Source organism: Coenobita brevimanus, chromosome 57 (assembly GCF_032717465.1).
Source record: "Coenobita brevimanus isolate Jiangsu-jjx chromosome 57, ASM3271746v2, whole genome shotgun sequence".
Taxonomy (NCBI): domain Eukaryota; kingdom Metazoa; phylum Arthropoda; class Malacostraca; order Decapoda; family Coenobitidae; genus Coenobita; species Coenobita brevimanus.
Window position 1 is genome coordinate 34,468,179 of NC_137010.1, and position 19,956 is coordinate 34,488,134.

The window sequence follows — 19,956 nt, forward strand, 5'->3', positions numbered from 1 at the left end:
CTGTAAGTAAAAAATGTACACCCGAATCCCTCAGGACCCCATGTCGCCCCTAAACCCGGACCCCATGTCGCCACTAAACCCTTCGAGTCCTTCACAGTCCCAAGACTCACATGGTCCTTCTGAATGATGTTAAACCACCTGAATCCTCCAAGAAACACACACAGTTAGTCATAATCCTCCCCAAGTCAAACAAAATCCCTTTAAATTAACTCTAATCCCTCTGTATCCTGCTCAGGACTCAGCAATCCCTCTTAATCCTCCCCAAGACTCACACAATTCCTCTTATACCTCCCCAGGACTCCCACGATTCCTCTTTCCCCAAGACTCACACATTCCCTCTTACTCCTCTCCCGGACTTACACAATCCCTCCTAATTCTTCACCCAAACTCACGCAATCTATCTGAGTCCTTCCCAAGACTCACACAGTCCATCTGAATCCTCCCCAAAACTCACACAATCTCCTTGAATAGCCTTCAATCCCTCTAAATCCTAACCAGGACTCACAAAATCCCCCTGAATCGTCCATAATCCTCCAGAATCCTCCAAAAGACTTACACAGTCCCCATGAATCATCTATAATCCTCCTGAATCCTACCCAGGACTCACACAATCCCTTCTAATCGTCTGTAAGCCCTCTGAATCCTCCACAAGACTCACACAATCCCTCTGAATCGTCTGTAGCCCCTCTAAATCCGTCATAAGAATCGCACAATCCCCTTGAATCGTCCATAATCCCTCTGAATCTATAACACTCACACAATCCCTCCTAATCGACTCTAATGCCTCTGAATCCAGCTCATGACTCACACTTTCATGTCGCCTGATCCTGTGATGAGGTTAGTGTCGTCGAGGAACCTGATGGATGATAGGAAACCCTCGTAGCCCATCAGCTCCCTGGCCACCTTAGCGGCCCCCGTGGCGTCCCTGTTGTTTATGTCGTGAACTGTACACTGGTTGTCCATACCGCCGCTCGCTGGGAGAAGGGGGAGGAGAGAATTGGAGTTGACGGTTGTGAAAGGAATGTGTGAGAGAGGAATTATTATGGCTTGGGGAAGAAATTATTATTACAATTATTATTATTATTATTATTATTATTATTATTATTATTATCCATCATCCAATCCTACATTTCCCCATGAGGAGCGTAGGAGCCCGGGGCTAGACAGTTGGTTTCGACATTTAAGATGAGAGTGACCAGCCTCACTGAGTGGCATAATATGAGCAATCAACCCCAACCACCCTTTGGATATAAACCTTCACCGGCTCAATCCGACTGGAGCGCAATAAATACCCACTAAACCACCAGGTGCCAAAATTTGGCTATATGGTTACCAACCTGCGTAGTAAATGGTTTCCTGGTGTACAGGAAACCATTTGGCTTGTCACTCAGTGTAGAGCCACCCACAGGCAGAAGGAAGAGGAAAGAATGAAGGAAATAAAGACAGGAGAGGGAGTGTAAAGTCACCCGTAGACAGAGGGACAAGGAAAGACAGGAGGAAAGAAAGATAGAAGAGGATGGAAGGAAAGAAGGATGGAAGAGAGGAAAGGGCAGACACCCGAGAGCAGCACTACATATTATTATTATTATTGTTATTATTATTATTATTATTATCGCGAGCGACGAGCACGGGAAGAAAATTAAAGTTGATAGTTGATTTATGTTTTTGGACACAATGGAATGTGTGAGAGAGGAAGTACTATGGCTTGGAGAAGAAATCATCATTATTATTATTATTATTATTATTATTATTATTATTATTATTATTACCGCCGCTCATGTGGGGGGGGGGGAGAAAATTGAAGTTGATAGCTGATTTATGTTTAGGACAAAATAGAATGTGTGAGAGAGGAATTACTATGGTTTGGGGAAGAAATTGTTATTATTATTGTTATTATTATTATTATTATTATTATTTATATTGTTATTATCATTATTATCATCATCATTACCGCCGCTCGCGGGGAAGGAGGTGGAAAGAAAATTGAAGTTGATGGTTGATTTGTGGTGTTTGGACAAATGAGATTCTGTGAGAGAGAAATTTACAGTGGATGGGGGAAAAGGCTTTATTAATGTTACTGTTGCTGTTGTGGGGGAAAGAAAATTGAAATTGATAGTTGATTTGTGTGTGTGTGTGTGTGTGTGTGTGTGTGTGTGTGTGTGTGTGTGTGTGTGTGTGTGTGTGTGTGTGTGAAGAGATACTGAGGAATAGAGAGCAACAGGGATAGGCGTAGGTGCATATAAAGAATAAATAACAATCATCATCATCACCATCATCATCATCATCACCATTCCAACCCATACAGCTTTTTCCCACGCGGTATGGGTAAAATATATAAGGCATTGATACACTGTATAACATAAAAACAAATTAAAGCCCATGTACAGAATATCCTGTGAAATGGGCCACTTTTATTGTCTCCTGTCATATTTATGAAAATTTTTTAATACGATAAGAAACAGAGTAATATGAAGACAGGGGAGTAGTGTGAAAGGCAAGAGTGTGGGGTGTAAAATGACTCACTTGCTGAACTTTTTGTGCATGACACGTGCCCGGCGTGACTTACTTTCAGCTTTCCACAAAACAGAAACCTTTTAAAAATGTATATCAATACTAAGAATATGCAGAAAAATGAGAAAAAAATGAAAGTGCACAAGCACACACACACACACACACACACACACACACACACACACACACACACACACACACACACACACACACACATTGATTCATATAGCTGGCGGAAGACTAACGGTCCCCTAGCTTGGGAGGGTAGTGCCTGAACACAGACTTCTGCGATGGCACACACACACACACACACACACACACACACACACACACACACACACACACACACACACACACACACACACACACACACACACACACACACACACACACACACACACACACACACACATTAAGCAATGCAAGTACAGGATTCCCAGCCCTCCGCTCCCACCCGTATTAAACGCCTCTTACAATATGCGGTCATTGTCTGAACAGTAACTGTTTCCCACAAGGGCTGGGAGTGCTATAATTTATCTCCCATCCAGTGACTCCAGGAAGTTTCCATCTCTGGGTCACATATTTTCCAGCCACTTGACTCCAGTCATAGGACAGCCGTATATTCTTTCATGGAAGATGTAAAATACATTACTCTATAAAGCTGTCGGAATCCCTGCAAGTGCAGTCACATTGCCACGCAGCCGTACAGTGTACCTGGCTGTGATACTGACCGACAAAGTTGCCCGATGGGGAGAACGCGACAGACATGACCCATGATGAGAGGAGCGGGATGATCTGGGTTTTGTTGCCCGTGAAGATGTCCCAGATGATCAGCTTACCGTCCAGCGACCCAGAGACCAGGTGCCTGCCGGGAAATACAGACAGTTGTTGTTATTATGCCCTTTTCACTTTAACTTGGCCCAGATTGTTGTCCTTCTGCTCCCTATTGCACGAACCTCAAGTGCAGAATAAGACAGTACTACGGTTCTGTGTATTTTGATTGGTACTCTTTGTTACTAGCACCATATTCTAGTGTTGATCCCTTGTTATAATTCTTGACTCATGATGGAAAGATGGCAGTTTTTGGTCAGGTTAGAGTTAAAAGAGTACAGGTACAGTATCCCTTTTTGACTTATTTTTGCCGTCAGATCTTTAGTAAAAAAAAAAAAAAGAAATGCCTGAGAAAGTTCCATTGATACCCATGAAGCTGATTCCCAGATCCATCAGATTTATTGTCGCTGTTGTATTTGGAAACTTTTGGTATTATTAAACTAGTCAATAATTACTAATGGATATCTGTGATTCGTTCGTGCTGGTTCATAGCTATAGTAGGACTCGCCTACGTTTGCGGCTGTGGTGTGGCCCGCACCTGTGTACACTGTTGCCACGTTTTCTATACCGTTATCTCTCTCTCTCTCTCTCTCTCTCTCTCTCTCCTGGCGGGAAATGTGAGCCACCCTGAGTACTTTTGATTCTTTTATAAGTTATTTATAATTGTGCTTTCATTTGTTAATTTGGTTTTGTTATATTTAGTGATGCCGACAATGCATTCAATGCATGCCCCTCTCCTGCCTCTCTCTCTCTCTCTCTCTTTCTCTCTCTCGCTCTCGCTCTCTCACCGACTGGGTGTGGAAGTGTTGCTGCTCGCGAGTGAATATTTTTTTTTTTTTTTTTACTTCGGTATTGGCATATGCCTACTATTTTGTCCTACATATTAGCTTATGATTATAAATGTGATTATTCCTCGTCCTTAAAATTATGGTAAAAGCCGGTAAATGTGAGCATTTTTCCCTAGCAACACCTGTACAAGCTATGCTTGGGTCTACGGAGGTGTACGTACTTTACTTTTGGCCAGACTGGGTGTGTCAGTGTTGCCACTCACAAGAATTACATGAATTATTTCTTTTACTTTGGATATTGGCAGATTTCTTCTTTTTTCAGGCTCATTATCTTATATCCATAACTGTGATATTATTACCCACCCTAAAACTACGCTAAAAACCATTAAAAGTGACTACAATTTCTTTTAGCAACACTGTACAATATGTATGCCATGTTTCTGTGTTACTGTATAAATATTTTATGCATAAGATTACTGTTGATTCATCCATCAAAATACACAAGTGTAAGCTTTATTCATCTGAATTTATCGAATTTGTGATGCCTTGTACATAAATAGCTTCCGTTTCACATCGCAAGTTGGGGAAACGTGGCACCATTGTACACAGGTGCGGACCACACCACAGCCGCAAACGTGCGCGAGTCCTACTATAGTTAGGGAGGTGGGATTTTTTTTTTTTTTTTTTATAGATTGGCGTGTTGTTAGGAGGGTTGTTAGATTCATTGGTCTTTTCGTGGTTGATACTGATGTCGTATCATCGAGGTGGGAAGGCGATTAGGAAGTATTAAGAGTTGTCAATGAAACTAAATGGCTAATTCGAGAGCTTTAAAGATATGAGCGGCTTGTTCATGAGGTTTTCGGTTTATTGAGGGAGGTTGAAGGGTAGTCTGTCAAATCTACTCTGTTACCTACCTAAAAACAATACTAATTAAGACATACATAAATCAACTGCAGAACAGCCCCAAATAATCATACAAAAGTCACCCAAACAGACCATAAATACCGCCAGACTAACTACAAAAATACCCAAAGTAACCATAGATATAGCCAGATCAACCCCACAATGCCCCCTATAAACAGATAATCGCATAGACTATAGCCTTAAGCAGATTAACCCCCAAAGGCCCCATATAACCAAATAACCACCCAGAGTAGCCACGGACACACTCAGCTCAACAAAAGAGAGAGAGAGAGAGAGAGAGAGAGAGAGAGAGAGAGAGAGAGAGAGAGAGAGAGAGAGACCCAAATAACTATAAAACATCGCTCAGGCTAACCCATTCAGCCTGTTTTCTCCCAGCATATCAACATTTTTTGTGTGTGTGGATTTTTTTTCTTTATGGAAGGAAAAACCCAAAGGCTGCTAAGATGGCCCTGTCACATGCGCTTCCGGGTTGTTGTCATCCTGCAAGCCTCTCATAAAAATCAGAATAACCAGAAAAAAAAAAAAATTCCTCCAGCCAGTTAAAAGGTGGCTAAATTAACTTAAACATTCCTAAGCTGAAAAATAACAAAGCTGACCAGCCAGGAAAAAAAAATCATAAATATCTCCAACGAATGAAAAGATGCCCAAACTAATTCAAATATTCCCTAACTGAAAAATGCCAAAAACTGACTAAAAGATCCACAGATTTAACCCCTAAATAAGCAGTGAATCACCCGCACTAACCACAGACATAGCCAGATCTCACAAGCTTTCCCTCACCTGCTGTCGCCAGAGAAGTGTACGCTGTTGACCTTGTTGAGATGGCCCTTACACATGCGCTTACAGGAGGCTCTGATCTTCGAGGCCTCGCCCATGTCACCCGCCACTGAGTCTAAGGAGGTGTCCGCTTTGGATTTCTGGTCCTCCTGTTGTGGGAGGAAGAGAGGGAAGTGGAAGTGATTATTATTATTATTATTATTATTATTATTATTCTTATACACGGTGGAAGTTGTTAAATGATGAACTTTTCTTAATATTACCGTGTAAATTGTGCTCTGTATTGTAGTATCTTACTATTGGTGGTGCTGTTATTGATGTGTTCAGTGTTATTATCATTAATTACCTCTTTGTTAAGTGTTAACAAAGTTTTGCATTTTTTGGTGTAATGTTATATATACAGTTCATAATATGTTTTTGCTTACTCCGTAAGCCTCAGATTCTTTTCATTTTCCAATATGACAGTTAAACTTTTTATTGTTCGTATAGCGTTGTCTGTTTCACACATTTACATACTTGGACGAAAACCGAAAAAATCAGCACCGTTATTGGTAACCAGATATTTTTAGATGAGTGGATGGGGCGGCCACCATCCACTCACATGTGATAGTAATGGTTTCAGATGACCACACCAATTAACATGCTAAATGGCTTGTTATATCCCCGGAAACCATTTACTATATTTAGTAGTAGTCATATAACCAGATGTACTCTTAGTGGTCTAATGGGTTAAATGACTCCAACCGCATATAGACCACAAGAACTTTACAAGCGACGGGTGACTGAGGTTTATTGTTCACATAATACCGTTCAGGGACAGCGACTGCTCACTCGCCGGAAGCATCCGGGGTATGCAACCTAACCCCGGATTCCTAGCCTCCTGATGAAGCATTACGGAACTGAATGATAAACAGACTGAGTTACAGATACATAAAAAGAATTTCGAAGGTTTCTTAATTGGAGAGTGACAGTAAACGCGGTGAGTTGCATTTGGTATTCTGTTGATAGTTACTCATACTTAACCATTTTACTTTTCTGATTTATGATAACCTGCTTACGTCATGTACAATCACCAGAAGGAGTATCATTACCTAACGATGTCATGAAGCTGGATCTGGGCAATATGCCCCCCCTCCCCGTATTTTACGTCTGGTTATTTTCAGCAAGCAAACTTAGTGAGTCACTGTACAAAATAATATATGGATACTGAAACATCCACACCAAACACAGTATTATATGACACTGTTCACCATTCCAAAATATAGAGTACAACAAGAGAAACAATACTTCATTGCCTCCGCCAACGAAGTTGGAGGAGGTTATGTATTCACCTACGTTTCTCTGTCTGTCTGTCTGTCTGTCTGTTTGTCCGGACGATGTCTCCAAAAGTTCTCAGTGAATTTCAATGAAATTTGGTGGAAGAGTAGGTCATGGGTCAAGGAAGAATTGATTAAATTTTGGGGTCGGATCTGGATCCTATGTATTCCATTCAATATCTTCACGGATCCGGATTTGGATCCTTTTCAATGGCATTGGCGGAAGTATGCGCTCTCTGAGTGCTTCCTAGTTTGTTGACTGTGATATTAAGAAGCTAAGACTGAAAAATGAAGGTAGAAAGACAAACGAAGGATTCAGAGGCAATTAAAACATGGAGGACAAAGATTACCTGGATTTCTCACATCTACGCTGATTAAAATCATTTGGTGATGGGAAGAACACATTTTGAGACACCATCCTGCAGAATCGGTTACTGGATATTGTTTTACAATTTGCTGCCATAGGTGTCTCGGCTGATGGAAACGTGAATTTTATATATATATATATATATATATATATATATATATATATATATATATATATATATATCCATCCATCATCCAATCCTACATTGCCCAATGAGGAGCGTAAGAGCCCGGGGCTAGGCAGTTGGTCCCGACATTTAAGATGAGAGTGACCAGCCTCACTCATCCCTGAGTGGCATTACATGAGCAATCAACCCCAACCATCCCTTGGATATAAACCTTCACCGGCTTAATCCGATTGGAGCGCAATAACTACCCACTAAACAACCAGGCGACAAAATTTGGTTATATTTTTACCACCCAGCGTAGTAAATGGTTTCCTGGTGTTCAGGAAACCATTTAGCTTGTCACTCAGTGTATAGTCACCCATAGGCAGAAGGAAGAGGAAAGAATGAAGGAAAGAAAGACAGAAGAGGGAGTGTAAAGTCACCCGTAGGCAGAAGGACAAGGAAAGAATGAAGGAAAGAAAGACAGAAGAGGATGGAAGGAAAGAAGGATGGAGGAGAGGAAAGGGCAGACACCCGACAGCAGCACTACATCGAGTGAGTGGATGGTGAGCGCCCCCACCGACCACTTAATATATATATATATATATATATATATATATATATATATATATATATATATATATATATATATATATATATATATATATATATATATATATGTATGTATGTATATATATATATATATATATATATATATATATATATATATATATATATATATATATATATATATATATATATATATATATATATCGTATAATACGTAAGCGTAAGCTGTTTACTTATGGATCCAATTTTGTGCTGGGACTTTACTGTTATAGACTATCAGTAATATGGCCTCTAGAGCTTAATAGTTTTCTTAAATATGTTGGCAGTGGTTGTGCCTTGGGTTAACACACACACACTCTCTCTCTCTCTCTCTCTCTCTCTCTCTCTCTATCAGTCGTCACACTGTTTCACCAGCTCTCTCCGAATCCACTCGTGCGGGTAAGCAGGGAGAGCCGATATATTTTCTACGCTTTTACGGAGATCGGGTTTTTCGCACACAAGAAATGGAAGTACGAACAGAAAGAAAAATGAATGAATGAAGATGGAAGCGGATGACGAAAACTAAACAATAAAATGAAAATGAGAAAGAAACAAAATAAAAAAAAGGTAAACAGTAGCTAAAACAGTAACTAAATAGAAACGCGACAAGAAATAGGACGAAAAAATAAAGACGAAGACGAATACAAAGTGAAGGAAGTTGATAAAACTGACCTCGAGAAACAGCATCAGGAAATAAGAAGAGATGAAGCTGGGCAAGATGGCAACGCAAGAAACATATTGATGCATTAAAATCCGCAATAAGACATAAAAACAGAGAATAAGTCATGTTTAAATATATCGTTTTCATTTTTTTTTCCAGTTATTTCAATGACTTTCATCTCCACAGTTTCACCTTTTTAGAAACTTAGGTATTTTAGGAGAGCAGGAGTTTTAATGTGTTCGTTAACCTTTTGATGAAGCTACGTAATGTATTGGTTTATTTTTGCAGCCTTCACACAGTTTTCTTCCGCTTAGAGAGAGAGAGAGAGAGAGAGAGAGAGAGAGAGGTTATTGAGTTGCGAATCTAACTTTTCCTTTCAAGAATTCTGAACTGAATGTTGTCGTCTATCAATATGAAGAATAAAATAGACGTCATCGTATGGAAAGGATTACTGATGAGAGAGGGATGAGATCTATTATTGTCCCTACTCATCGACAACCCCTCCTGCGACAAACCACGCAGTCTCTCAAACTCTATCCATATATTGCCTGACGCCGCATCGTGTAAGGGGTGACGATGGTAACTCTCCCCACCTCATGTCATCAGAGTAGGTATTGACGACTCACCGTATTTTGAGACTGGGGAATGTTATGCAGTGTGGTGCAGAGGAAATAGTGTTTTTATGATAGTCATTGTAATCTCTCTCTCTCTCTCTCTCTCTCTCTCTCTCTCTCTCTCTCCCGTGGTGAGAGAGCCTTCTGGAATCATGCCTTGCCCCTCTGTAAACTCTCACTTCTCTCATTTCCACACCTTAATGTTTTTCTCCCCGGTGTGTTGGTGACGCTTTCACGCGCGCGCGCGTGCACTCTCTCTCTCTCTCTCTCTCTCTCTCTCTCTCTCTCTCTCACACACACACACACACACACACACACACACACACACACACACACACACACACACACACACACACACACACACACACACGCACACAGACACACACACACACACACACACACACGCCGTACATATATTAGCTGCCATAGATAACTTCCATTACGAGGATATAATTAAAAGATCTGAGGTACTACACAACCCACATGCATTCCAGACAGTCCGCTTTCACTATTGACTTAGATTTGTGCCATGCGTAAACCTCACACCCATGACGGCAGTGTGAGCCAGGAACAACAACAAAACAAAACTGCAACAACAAAACAACAGCAAAATAACAACAAAACAACAGCAAAACAACAATAACAATAGGAACAGATGGACCTTAACACACCTTCATGCAACATTTCTTTTATATCTCTGTTTTTCCCCCATATCGAAGTTCTCATAGCACCATCCTTTAATTTCCCTGACTCACTCTAATCTACACTTTCTTTTCACACTTACTGTACTACTGTCTTTCCTCTATCATTGCGTTAAAGTTGCTAAAATCTTCAGAATAACAATGATCTGTCTTGTTAGGTAAAAGATGCAGCGCTGTTTTTATTTTTTTCTTTCTGAATCAGCCCATCGCGTTGTTGATATAAAAAGAGAGGTTAAGGATAATGAATGTTGAAGTCTGGGTTTGCTTATTTCAGTGTATCGAGTGCATGAAGCTCTGGTGTTTCCTTTGTCTACTACTCAACTTCTACTACTACTACTACTACTACGACTACGACTACTACTACTGCTACCACAACCACTGCTGATAATAATAATAATTGAGGTAGGCCTGATCCAGAAACAGGAATATGAAAATGAATACTAAAATGACTGGCAGTGCATTGAAGTGTGTAGCATATCTATTCTGTAATAAATCGTTCACGCCTTTGGAACTCTCAGCCAGTAATGATGATGATGATGATGATGATGATGATGATGGTGGTGGTGGTGGTGGTGGTGATGGTGATGATGACAGTGATAAGAATGATGGTGGTGGTGATGGTGGTGGTGGTAATAATAATAATAATAATAATAATAATAATAATAATAATAATAATTAGAAGAAGAAGAAGAAGAAGAAGAAGAAAAAGCGGTGCCAAGGCTCAGCAAACCGGTCCCTGGCAGTCATTTTAATGCTGACGTATAAACACAACAGGATATCTAGTCAGAGATGTCACACATCAGATTTGGAGTAAATCAGGTGAAAAATTGACAATTTTATGCCCATTTGAAATTTTAGGCCCTACCCACCTGACACTGACCCCCCTACCACTAACTGGGGGGTGACCCCCCTGATGTAATGAGGCATGTTATAGGATGCAGATTTGAAAGATGCACCTTTAAGGTTTTGGTTTCATGTCGATATGGCGAATTTGAAAGGAGTCATGGCGAGAAAAAACGATTTTTTAAAATTTACATGTCTGGGTCCTACAGCATGAGCCTTGGCCCAATTTGGCCCAAAATTTAATCAGGTGATCAGAAGGTCATAGCCCATCCTCCCTTTAATTTTTGTCGAAATCGCACCAGTAGTTTTCGCGTGAAGTTGTTAACAGACAGGCAGTCAGGCACAAACAAACATACAGACAGACAGACAGACAAACCGTGTGAAAACAATACCCGTTCCCGCCCCGGAGGGGCTCGGGGACGGGTAATAATAATGATAATAATAGTCTGATTGACTGACGTATGAATCCAGCCTAGTTTCCCCCGTTGTGCACAGTGCTGTTTTTTGGTCATTGTTCTCATGAGGGGAAGAAAAAATCTTTCATTAATTTTCGAAGTGGAGCAAGAAAGTGTGACGAGAGAGAGAGTGAGTTTCATTTCTTCATTGCGATTATATTCTTGTCACTGCCAGACATTTGTGTTCAACCTGTGAGGGAATCTTCGTGGTGAATGGGTTCATTTCACCCGCGATTCTTGCACTTGAGTAGTTTAATCACGCTAAACAAGGATGATTTTGTTCACCAGAGAGGAATTCTATCAATCTAACGCTTATACCTTCCTTTGTTGTTTGGCAGTGGTGAGTCAGACATAGTAGAGTCCAGTGTGTACTGTCAGGAGGAAGAGATTATCAAGATGAGACAACGGACACATCATAATGGTTTTGTCAGTCTGAGTCCCACGTAGCATGAAGCATTTATTGAGAATATGGGGTGACCAAAATTTCAAATATTCCTCTCAATAAATGTACGGGAGGCTTTATAATTTTTTTTAAATTCAATCGGCAACTTTCTTCTTTCTGAAAGACATTCACAGATACCCTACAATCTTTTTTTCTTTTTGATTCAGTGAACTTACGCAACCAGCCTACAGGTCAGAAAAGTTGGCCGAATTATCCTACGCGTAGATTAAGTACCCTACGATTGCCTGGCTGCGTACTATATATGAACCACCCTGTGTATTATATCTTACTGAAGGTGCTGAGAATAAATGGAATGGCGTGGTTGCGTTTAACATGTTCAGTTCCGTTACGCGTATTTTTGGCTTATTTCTGCTGTCTTCAGACATTTTTACTGAATTAAGCGAGACTTTTCGAACTGGAAAGGTTAGATATAGTGTTAATTAAAACTTGCACTTCTTGAGTAAAATTGTGGGAAGATACCAAGAAAAAAGTAATAAATAACTTTATATAATTGTAGGGGGTAATAACGACCATTCTCTATGCAGGCAGTGTCAGTATACTCAAACCCCACACGAACAATACACTATGCACTATTCATTTTAACTTGGCGGAGATTTTCGTCCAATTGTAGCTATTTCCCGTAGCTCAGCGGCAAAATAAGACAATACTGTGGCACAACTTGCTATCCACAGCACTTCCTTGTGACTCGCATCATATGCTAGTGTAAATCATAGGCCTACGCCTCAGCTATGATGATGGTGAGATGGCAATTTTAGGCCAAGTCAGAGAGAGAGAGAGAGAGAGAGAGAAGTCTGATGTTTCCTATCCATTTAATCCGGTGACCTTCTTGTTTCTTGCTCTCTCCAGACGATCACGTTAACCTTGAACAAACCGTTTTTAGCGATAGCGTGTGAAGCCGTCTCCATTAACCCTTTCACAATCTGATTTACCCCCCTAAGCCGAATGAAGTAGTTCAAAGGCAGCAAGAATGAAATAACATCATTTGATTGAAGGGGTTTATTTATTTGTTTATTTTACGATTCGTTCTGGGTATGAGTCAGCCTTGGCGGTCCGTGATTTCAAACGTACCTTTTTCTCCGTTAGTAATAATATGTTCGTTAAGACCGTTACTTATACATTATGAACGATAGTATGGCATTACGAGTTAACTGAAAGATCTGGCAAATCAGCTTTAATATATGCCATCCCCAAAAATATGAAGAAATAACCACCTCATAATATTTACAGTTTTGTGGTTACACGTTGGTTTATTTTGCTTACTAAGAGAGAGAGAGAGAGAGAGGGGGGGGGATGAAAAAAAATGTACAGGTATATCTATATTCTGGTTTACGCACCTGTCTACAATATGTGTGAGCTCTTCAGATACACACACCAACTTTTCCCACATACTAGGGGCCGTATTCTTCTGTGGAGTATTTGTAACACTACTTCCTCAGCTATTTATTTTGCACATTACACTTTACTATCTTCTTGTATGTTAGCGCAGTGAAGAATGTTTGTATTACAACGATAATTGACATTCAGTAGAATGTTAAGGGGTAATGTACAAAATCGGTCGCTAGGCTGCTGCAAACCCTCATAATACATCTAAATTACTGCCCTTGAATATACGATTTTTTTTCTTTTTACTCTGCTGCATCCGTTGTCTTGGCTGATTTGGGAGTCATGTCATTGATAGGGGCTGTAACTTCAGTCAGGTATGTCCATCATAAGTTTCACTCATCTGTATATCTGGTAACTTAGGTATATCCATAACAAGTTTCAGCCAGATATATCCCTAATAACATTCAGTGAGATATATCCCTAATAACATTCAATCAGATATATCCCTAATAACATTCAGTCAGATATATCCCTCACTAACAAAAGACGAGTAAGGCTATTCAGTGAGAGTAAACTCAGCTTGCCCCTCGCCTCTGCTACTGTTCCTCTTCACAGTAAAGATGAACCCTTAGATCCCATGACCTTTTCTTGCTTTTATTTTATTTTTTTCTTCCTACCACTACAATATTTTATTCAGTTTAGTACATATCTCAGTGCAGGGGTTAATGAAGACCATACCTGACACTCTCGGTTCGAAAAATCTGTCCACAGCTGTACAATCCTTGTGGCGATAACAAGAACAGAATGAAAACTACGTCCTCAGAGTGAAATGACAGAAGACACTCACTGGAGGTTCTTGTCCTCCTCGATGTATTATTCTATTTTTGACATCTCCTGACAATTTCGTTCAACTTAGGACAGAATTTCAAACTGGAGAGGTTAGATGCAGCCAGCATTAACTCCTTCAGTACGAGGGTACTTCGTTAAACTGAATACAGTCGTCTGGAAGCATTAACAATAAACAAGAAAAGGTGCCACCCGATCCAAGACGGTGACAACTGCTGGCATTTTTCTTTATCATTTTTTTTTGGGGGGGGAGGGGGGTGAATCTGCATTCAGTAATAATACGGAAATATAACACATATAGGGTCTTTGATAATTACACACACACACACACACACACACACAGTTCTGCTTCGATTTGCGTTCAAGATGTTCAAGATGAGTAAAAATTATTACGACCTCATGAAAACTGCTGACCACGATATTAAATATTCTCTCTCTCTCTCTCTCTCTCTCTCTCTCTCTCTCTCTCTCTCTCTCTCTCTCTCTCTCTCTCTCTCTCTCTCTCTCTCTCATTTTATGTAATGTTTGTACACCATTTTCACTCCAAAATGAGTTTTTCTTGGTTGATCTCGACGTATTGCACATGCACTACTCGTATCTTTATGTGAAGTCGACTGTCAGACTGAATCGGGATTTATTGTGAGCATATACAGAACTAACTGGGATAAATAAAAAAAGAAATCGTCACTTAATGCAAGCATCGTTGTTTCTTATGGCACAGTTATACAGGATGTCCACGATTATCTTTACTGTTATGCGGCAAATGTTTACCTTGACTTCTTGAGCGACTCTGTGTTATCATCTTCAAACAGCATGATGCACCACCACACTGGGTCGGCTATTCATGTGTTCCTAAACAAAACTTTTCCCAACTGCTGGATTGGAAGATATGGTCCAAGTGTTTCACATTATTATACTCAGGAAAAAAAAAAAAAACTAATATGCCACAATTTGTCAAATTACCCATTTCAGATGAGACATTAAAGACGTAAAAATGATTTGTGAACACCTGTATATATCATTAACTTCTATTTTTTCATTTAGCTAAGTTGAGAAAAGAATTTTCGTACTCTAAAAATAATTTACCCCTGGCGTGAAAAGTTTCCGGAATCGAATAAGAAATGTCAGAGTCCTTCTCGTGCTGCTATTTTAAATAGAAACAGTTTCTGACTGAAAAGTGGTATGGTATTTCTCTCTCTCTCTCTCTCTCTCTCTCTCTCTCTCTCTCTCTCTCTCTCTCTCTCTCTCCCTCTCTCACATCTTCCTATTAATGAAAAGTTCTACTGTAGCATGTCACGAAACTGTGTCAGCACAGTGGCCAGTAAAGTGGTCTACTCGTACACATTCATCACTCTGGCCTCCGACATCTTCCGTCCCACCTTACAGTCCTAACAGGTACATAGCATACAGGAATGGCTTCATTGTACCATTTAGACAGAGCTGATGCCATTGACTGTCATATCATTAGTTGGGTGTAACCCTTGACATGTGTATTTCCAAATATGCATCATTCATTCATTTCTTTCCTTCGTCAGTAATTTCTGACTCTCCAACTTACATTCCGAGTGTCTCGCATAGTCTCGCTGACACTTAGTTCTCCACCTTTTTATCTTGAAATTCACTCACATAATTATTATTTTTTTCTTACCACCTTGTTCACATCCATTGTCTCGATATGACCATATTACTTAAACATACACTCTTCTATCCTTTGATCAGTTACCTTTTTTCTCCACATTATTCTGTCACCTCTACATATCATATCCTATATGCAGCCTGGGCAAGCCGCGTACATCCCTTGTTTTTACATTCCCATTTTTACTGCTCTTGCTCTTGATTATTATTATTATTATTTTACCTATGTCATAGCAAAGTTTCCGCGCAAACACACTTTGTAAAACTTCATGCAAACTTCACAACAACAGCCTCTTTACTTCTTTGGGCCACTCTACTCTCGATTACCTTTACATATTTACCTCTTATCTGACTGCGTCTACAACCGGTATACTTCTCCACCACATCCAGTCTCAACATTCATCGGCACTTATCATTGTGAGTTACCGTCTCCAGCACATTTTATCATTTCTGCATATACCTCATCAAAATTTACTGCCTTTCCCTCCATTAATCTTTCCACAGAAATTGCGTGCTCCTGTCATTTACTCAGTTTCGGGCATCAGATTGCTTACATGTGCACCACCACAGTCAGTCATATTTACCATTGTTCTTCTTTCGCCATTCCCATTAATCAGTTTTTCATTACACTCTTTCCATATTTCACTTCCGTAATTATGAATATTTCATTTTCATTCCTTGCTGTGTCGTACTCTTACCACTTTTATTCTCATATTTTTGCACCACTTTCCAGAAAGTTTCTTGTTTTCATAAAAGTTTAGTTTCGTATTCTAAATTCCTCCTTTATCATTTTCCTCTTTACTGATCTTTGCACACACTGCTTACTCATTAAATTCCAAGTTTCTTTCATGTGAATTCCATTCGTGCATTCCTTCCTTCCTTCCATTTTCCACTGCTCTTTCTACTGCTTTGCACCGTATTTTTCGAACTTGCTAAATATCGGATACCCTTAAACAAAAAAAAAAAAAAAAAATCACTTTTTGAACATTCCTAACGAAACGCCCTCTGTATGTTATCCATAATTTTCTGGTCAATCCGTACCCAATTCTTTGATCCTAATCCTTGTCTTTGTCTTTTGCTAGCACTCATTTGCCACTGTGTTTTTATATATATATATATATATATATATATATATATATATATATATATATATATATATATATATATATATATATAGTTTCCAGCGCGTGTTCTTTCACTTAAAATTCCCCTCTCATCCGTCTCCTTTCATGCTCCTTGTGGATTCAACGTCCTTACTACAGCCACACGATCAAACAGTGCTCCTCACCGTCCTCTCTCGACTCTCGTGACATTGATACAACCAGCACATCCTCCTCTCTACATGCACATAATCGACTGGGTTTCTGTCAGCGGCCACTGCACTCTTTATGTATACCTTGTGTGTGTGTGTGTGTGTGTGTGTGTGTGTGTGTGTGTGTGTTTTATATGAATTGCTTATGCACGAACTTCCTTTTTTGTGTATATTGTATTAATCTTTCATTCTTGATTAATGTTCCTCAGCCGACGTCCAATATAATTTTCTCTCGGGACACCAAAGCTCCCATGCAGTTCTTTATCATGGAAGTACTTTGATTGATTTGCACCGTCACATTACACACACACACACAGACACACACACACACACACACACACACACACACACACACACACACACACACACACACACACACACACACACACACACACACACACACATTCTCTCTCTCTCTCTCTCTCTCTCTCTCTCTCTCTCCATATGGCTCCCCTGCCGCCATCCTAATTCAACGGGACCTCTCCACGCCAGGTGGTTACAGTATGTCTCTTCCTCCCTTTTTCGTCATCTCTCGTTCCCTGTGTCTTACTCTCGCTTACTCAGCCCATTATGACTCTCTCTCTCTCTCTCTCTCTCTCTCTCTCTCTCACTAAGAATATACAGTACTGTATATACAACACTGTATATATATATATATATATATATATATATATATATATATATATATATATATATATATATATTATAATATACACGCTTGTGTTTGTGTGTGTGTATGTATGTATGTGTATCTAGCCATCTTTTTCAATCAGTCTGTATACCTATCTGTCTGTCCATCTGTCTATCTATCTATCTATCTATCTATCTGTCTATCTATCTGTGTCTGTCTGTCTGTCTATCTATATGTATCTTTCTGTCTGTATATACTGTATGTGTGTGTGAGTCTGTCTCTCACCTGCTTTGGTACCTTGTGTCTTAAATCACAGGACTGATATACATTACCCGTATTAGATATAACACACCCTATATCAAACTAACTCGAAAGGACGAATAAATCTGTTGATTTTTATTCTCTCTCTCTCTCTCTCTCTCTCTCTCTCTCTCTCTCTCATTTTTTTCACTAGTTTTGTCAGAAACACGTATTTTTATCTTTTATATTTTGTTTTTTCTCATTGTATGCTGCCTTCAGACAATTTTCTTCTGCTTAGCATGAAATTTTTGAACTGGAAGCGTTAGCCAGAGCATTCATTAACCCATTTACCACTAAGGGGGGGCTCTACGCAGCTAAATAAAATGAAATTAAGTAAAATGAAATAAAATAGTTTGGGATGAGATTTTCGAACGCGTTTTCGTCCGATTCTCTGTCGTAACTTAAATTTGTTTGTGCAAGAAGAACGAGACATGGGTAGACTGTGCACTCGCCTTATATTGTCCTGCCTGATAGTGAAAAATAATTAAATGAATGAAGAAACAAGTAAATAAAATAAATAAATCACACCAACGCCACGGAATTAATCGGAGGTGTGTTTGTGTATCTCAGCCCTGTTTAAAAAGAGAATACGTTAGGGGAGTGAAGGGGTTGAGAGAACTGTGCTCACTTCTCTCATTGCCAGCGCCGCCTCTCATACGGCAGTGATAATCAAGGGGTGTTGTCATCCCGCCCTGCCCCACCACCCACCCCACCTATTCCTTTCCGCCCACACCAACGCATTTTATTTTTTTCCCTACCTCCCACCCATCCCCACCACAAATTTCCACCCACCCCAACGTAGTATTTTCCTACCTCCCACCTACTCCACCACAAATTTCTGCCCACCCCCACGCTATTTCTTTTTCTTTCTTTCTTTTTTTTTTGGGGGGGGGCTACCTCCCATCCACTTCACCCACTCCTTTCTGCCCATCCCAAGGCATTTTGTACTACCTCACTTTGGACGTACACTTACCATCCTATTTACAACACCCATTTTCACAACACATGATTCACCAAACATGCCATACTACTCTCCGTCGCCCCAGCCCATCCTACCTACTCGTCTCCACTAGACATACACTGTTATTCGTTGTCCTGCTGTTGTGCTTACCTGTTTTCTATGTCTGGATCATTCTCACCCATTTTTTGTAAACTCTAGTTCTTTTCTCGTTTAATTTCTCTCTCTCTCTCTCTCTCTCTCTCTTTCTGTTGCATTTACATTCGTCCTTTATCTGTTCTCATTTTTTCCCTTTTAATTTTTGTCCATCCTTCTCTCTCTCTCTCTCTCTCTCTAAATCTCCCCGTTTTTCTCCTTTTCTTTTTATAACAAACATATACTCCCACATCACCTCTCTCGGAACGTAGGGGGCCGAGGCTGGGTTACGTATTCTAGTTTACTTAGGTTAGGGCATCCAACCTACCTCCCAGGCACTGTTTTGTGTGACAGACATTTCCGATAACTTCTTGGGGATTCGAACCATTGCGCGTATCCAGTTTTCACCTCCAGCATCAGTACTCGACCGCTAGACCACCAGGCGCCTTGCATTTCTTCCCTGCTAAATACTTTCTCCTTGAATTTCCTTTTTCCCCTTTTTTCTCACTGGCTTTCCTTCCATATTTTTACTTTTCCTTTATTCTTTCTTTCCTTCTGTCTTGCTCATTGTTACTTCTTTTCTCTCTCCATGATTTATTTTGCCATTCTCCTTTTTGGTTATTCGTTCCTTCATACTTTCATTTCATACTGTCTTCTCGCACAGCTTCCATCTCTTCTTCCTTTCCTGCAAATGTTTCCCTCTCAGTTTTCTACTTCCTACCTCATTCCCATCTGTCTATATTCTCTTCTTTCCTTCCTTCCTTCTTTCATTTCTTGCCACCTTCCTCTCTCTCTCTCTCTCTCTCTCTCTCACACACACACACACACACACACACACACACACACACAC

General features: G+C 40.0%; 1 protein-coding gene across 1 annotated transcript in view; it reads right to left on the bottom strand.

The window, feature by feature from the left end:
• The window catches only part of Gbeta76C (guanine nucleotide-binding protein subunit beta-2), a 54,405-nt gene that overhangs the window by 7,048 nt on the left and 27,401 nt on the right, over positions 1-19,956 (bottom strand). Inside the window, exons 3-5 of the mRNA XM_080274260.1 lie at positions 5,835-5,980; positions 3,243-3,376; positions 809-974 (exon numbers count right to left, since the gene is read on the bottom strand). Of these exons, the coding sequence (XP_080130386.1) occupies positions 809-974; positions 3,243-3,376; positions 5,835-5,980 (446 nt within the window). The remainder of the gene's footprint in view (positions 1-808; positions 975-3,242; positions 3,377-5,834; positions 5,981-19,956) is intronic.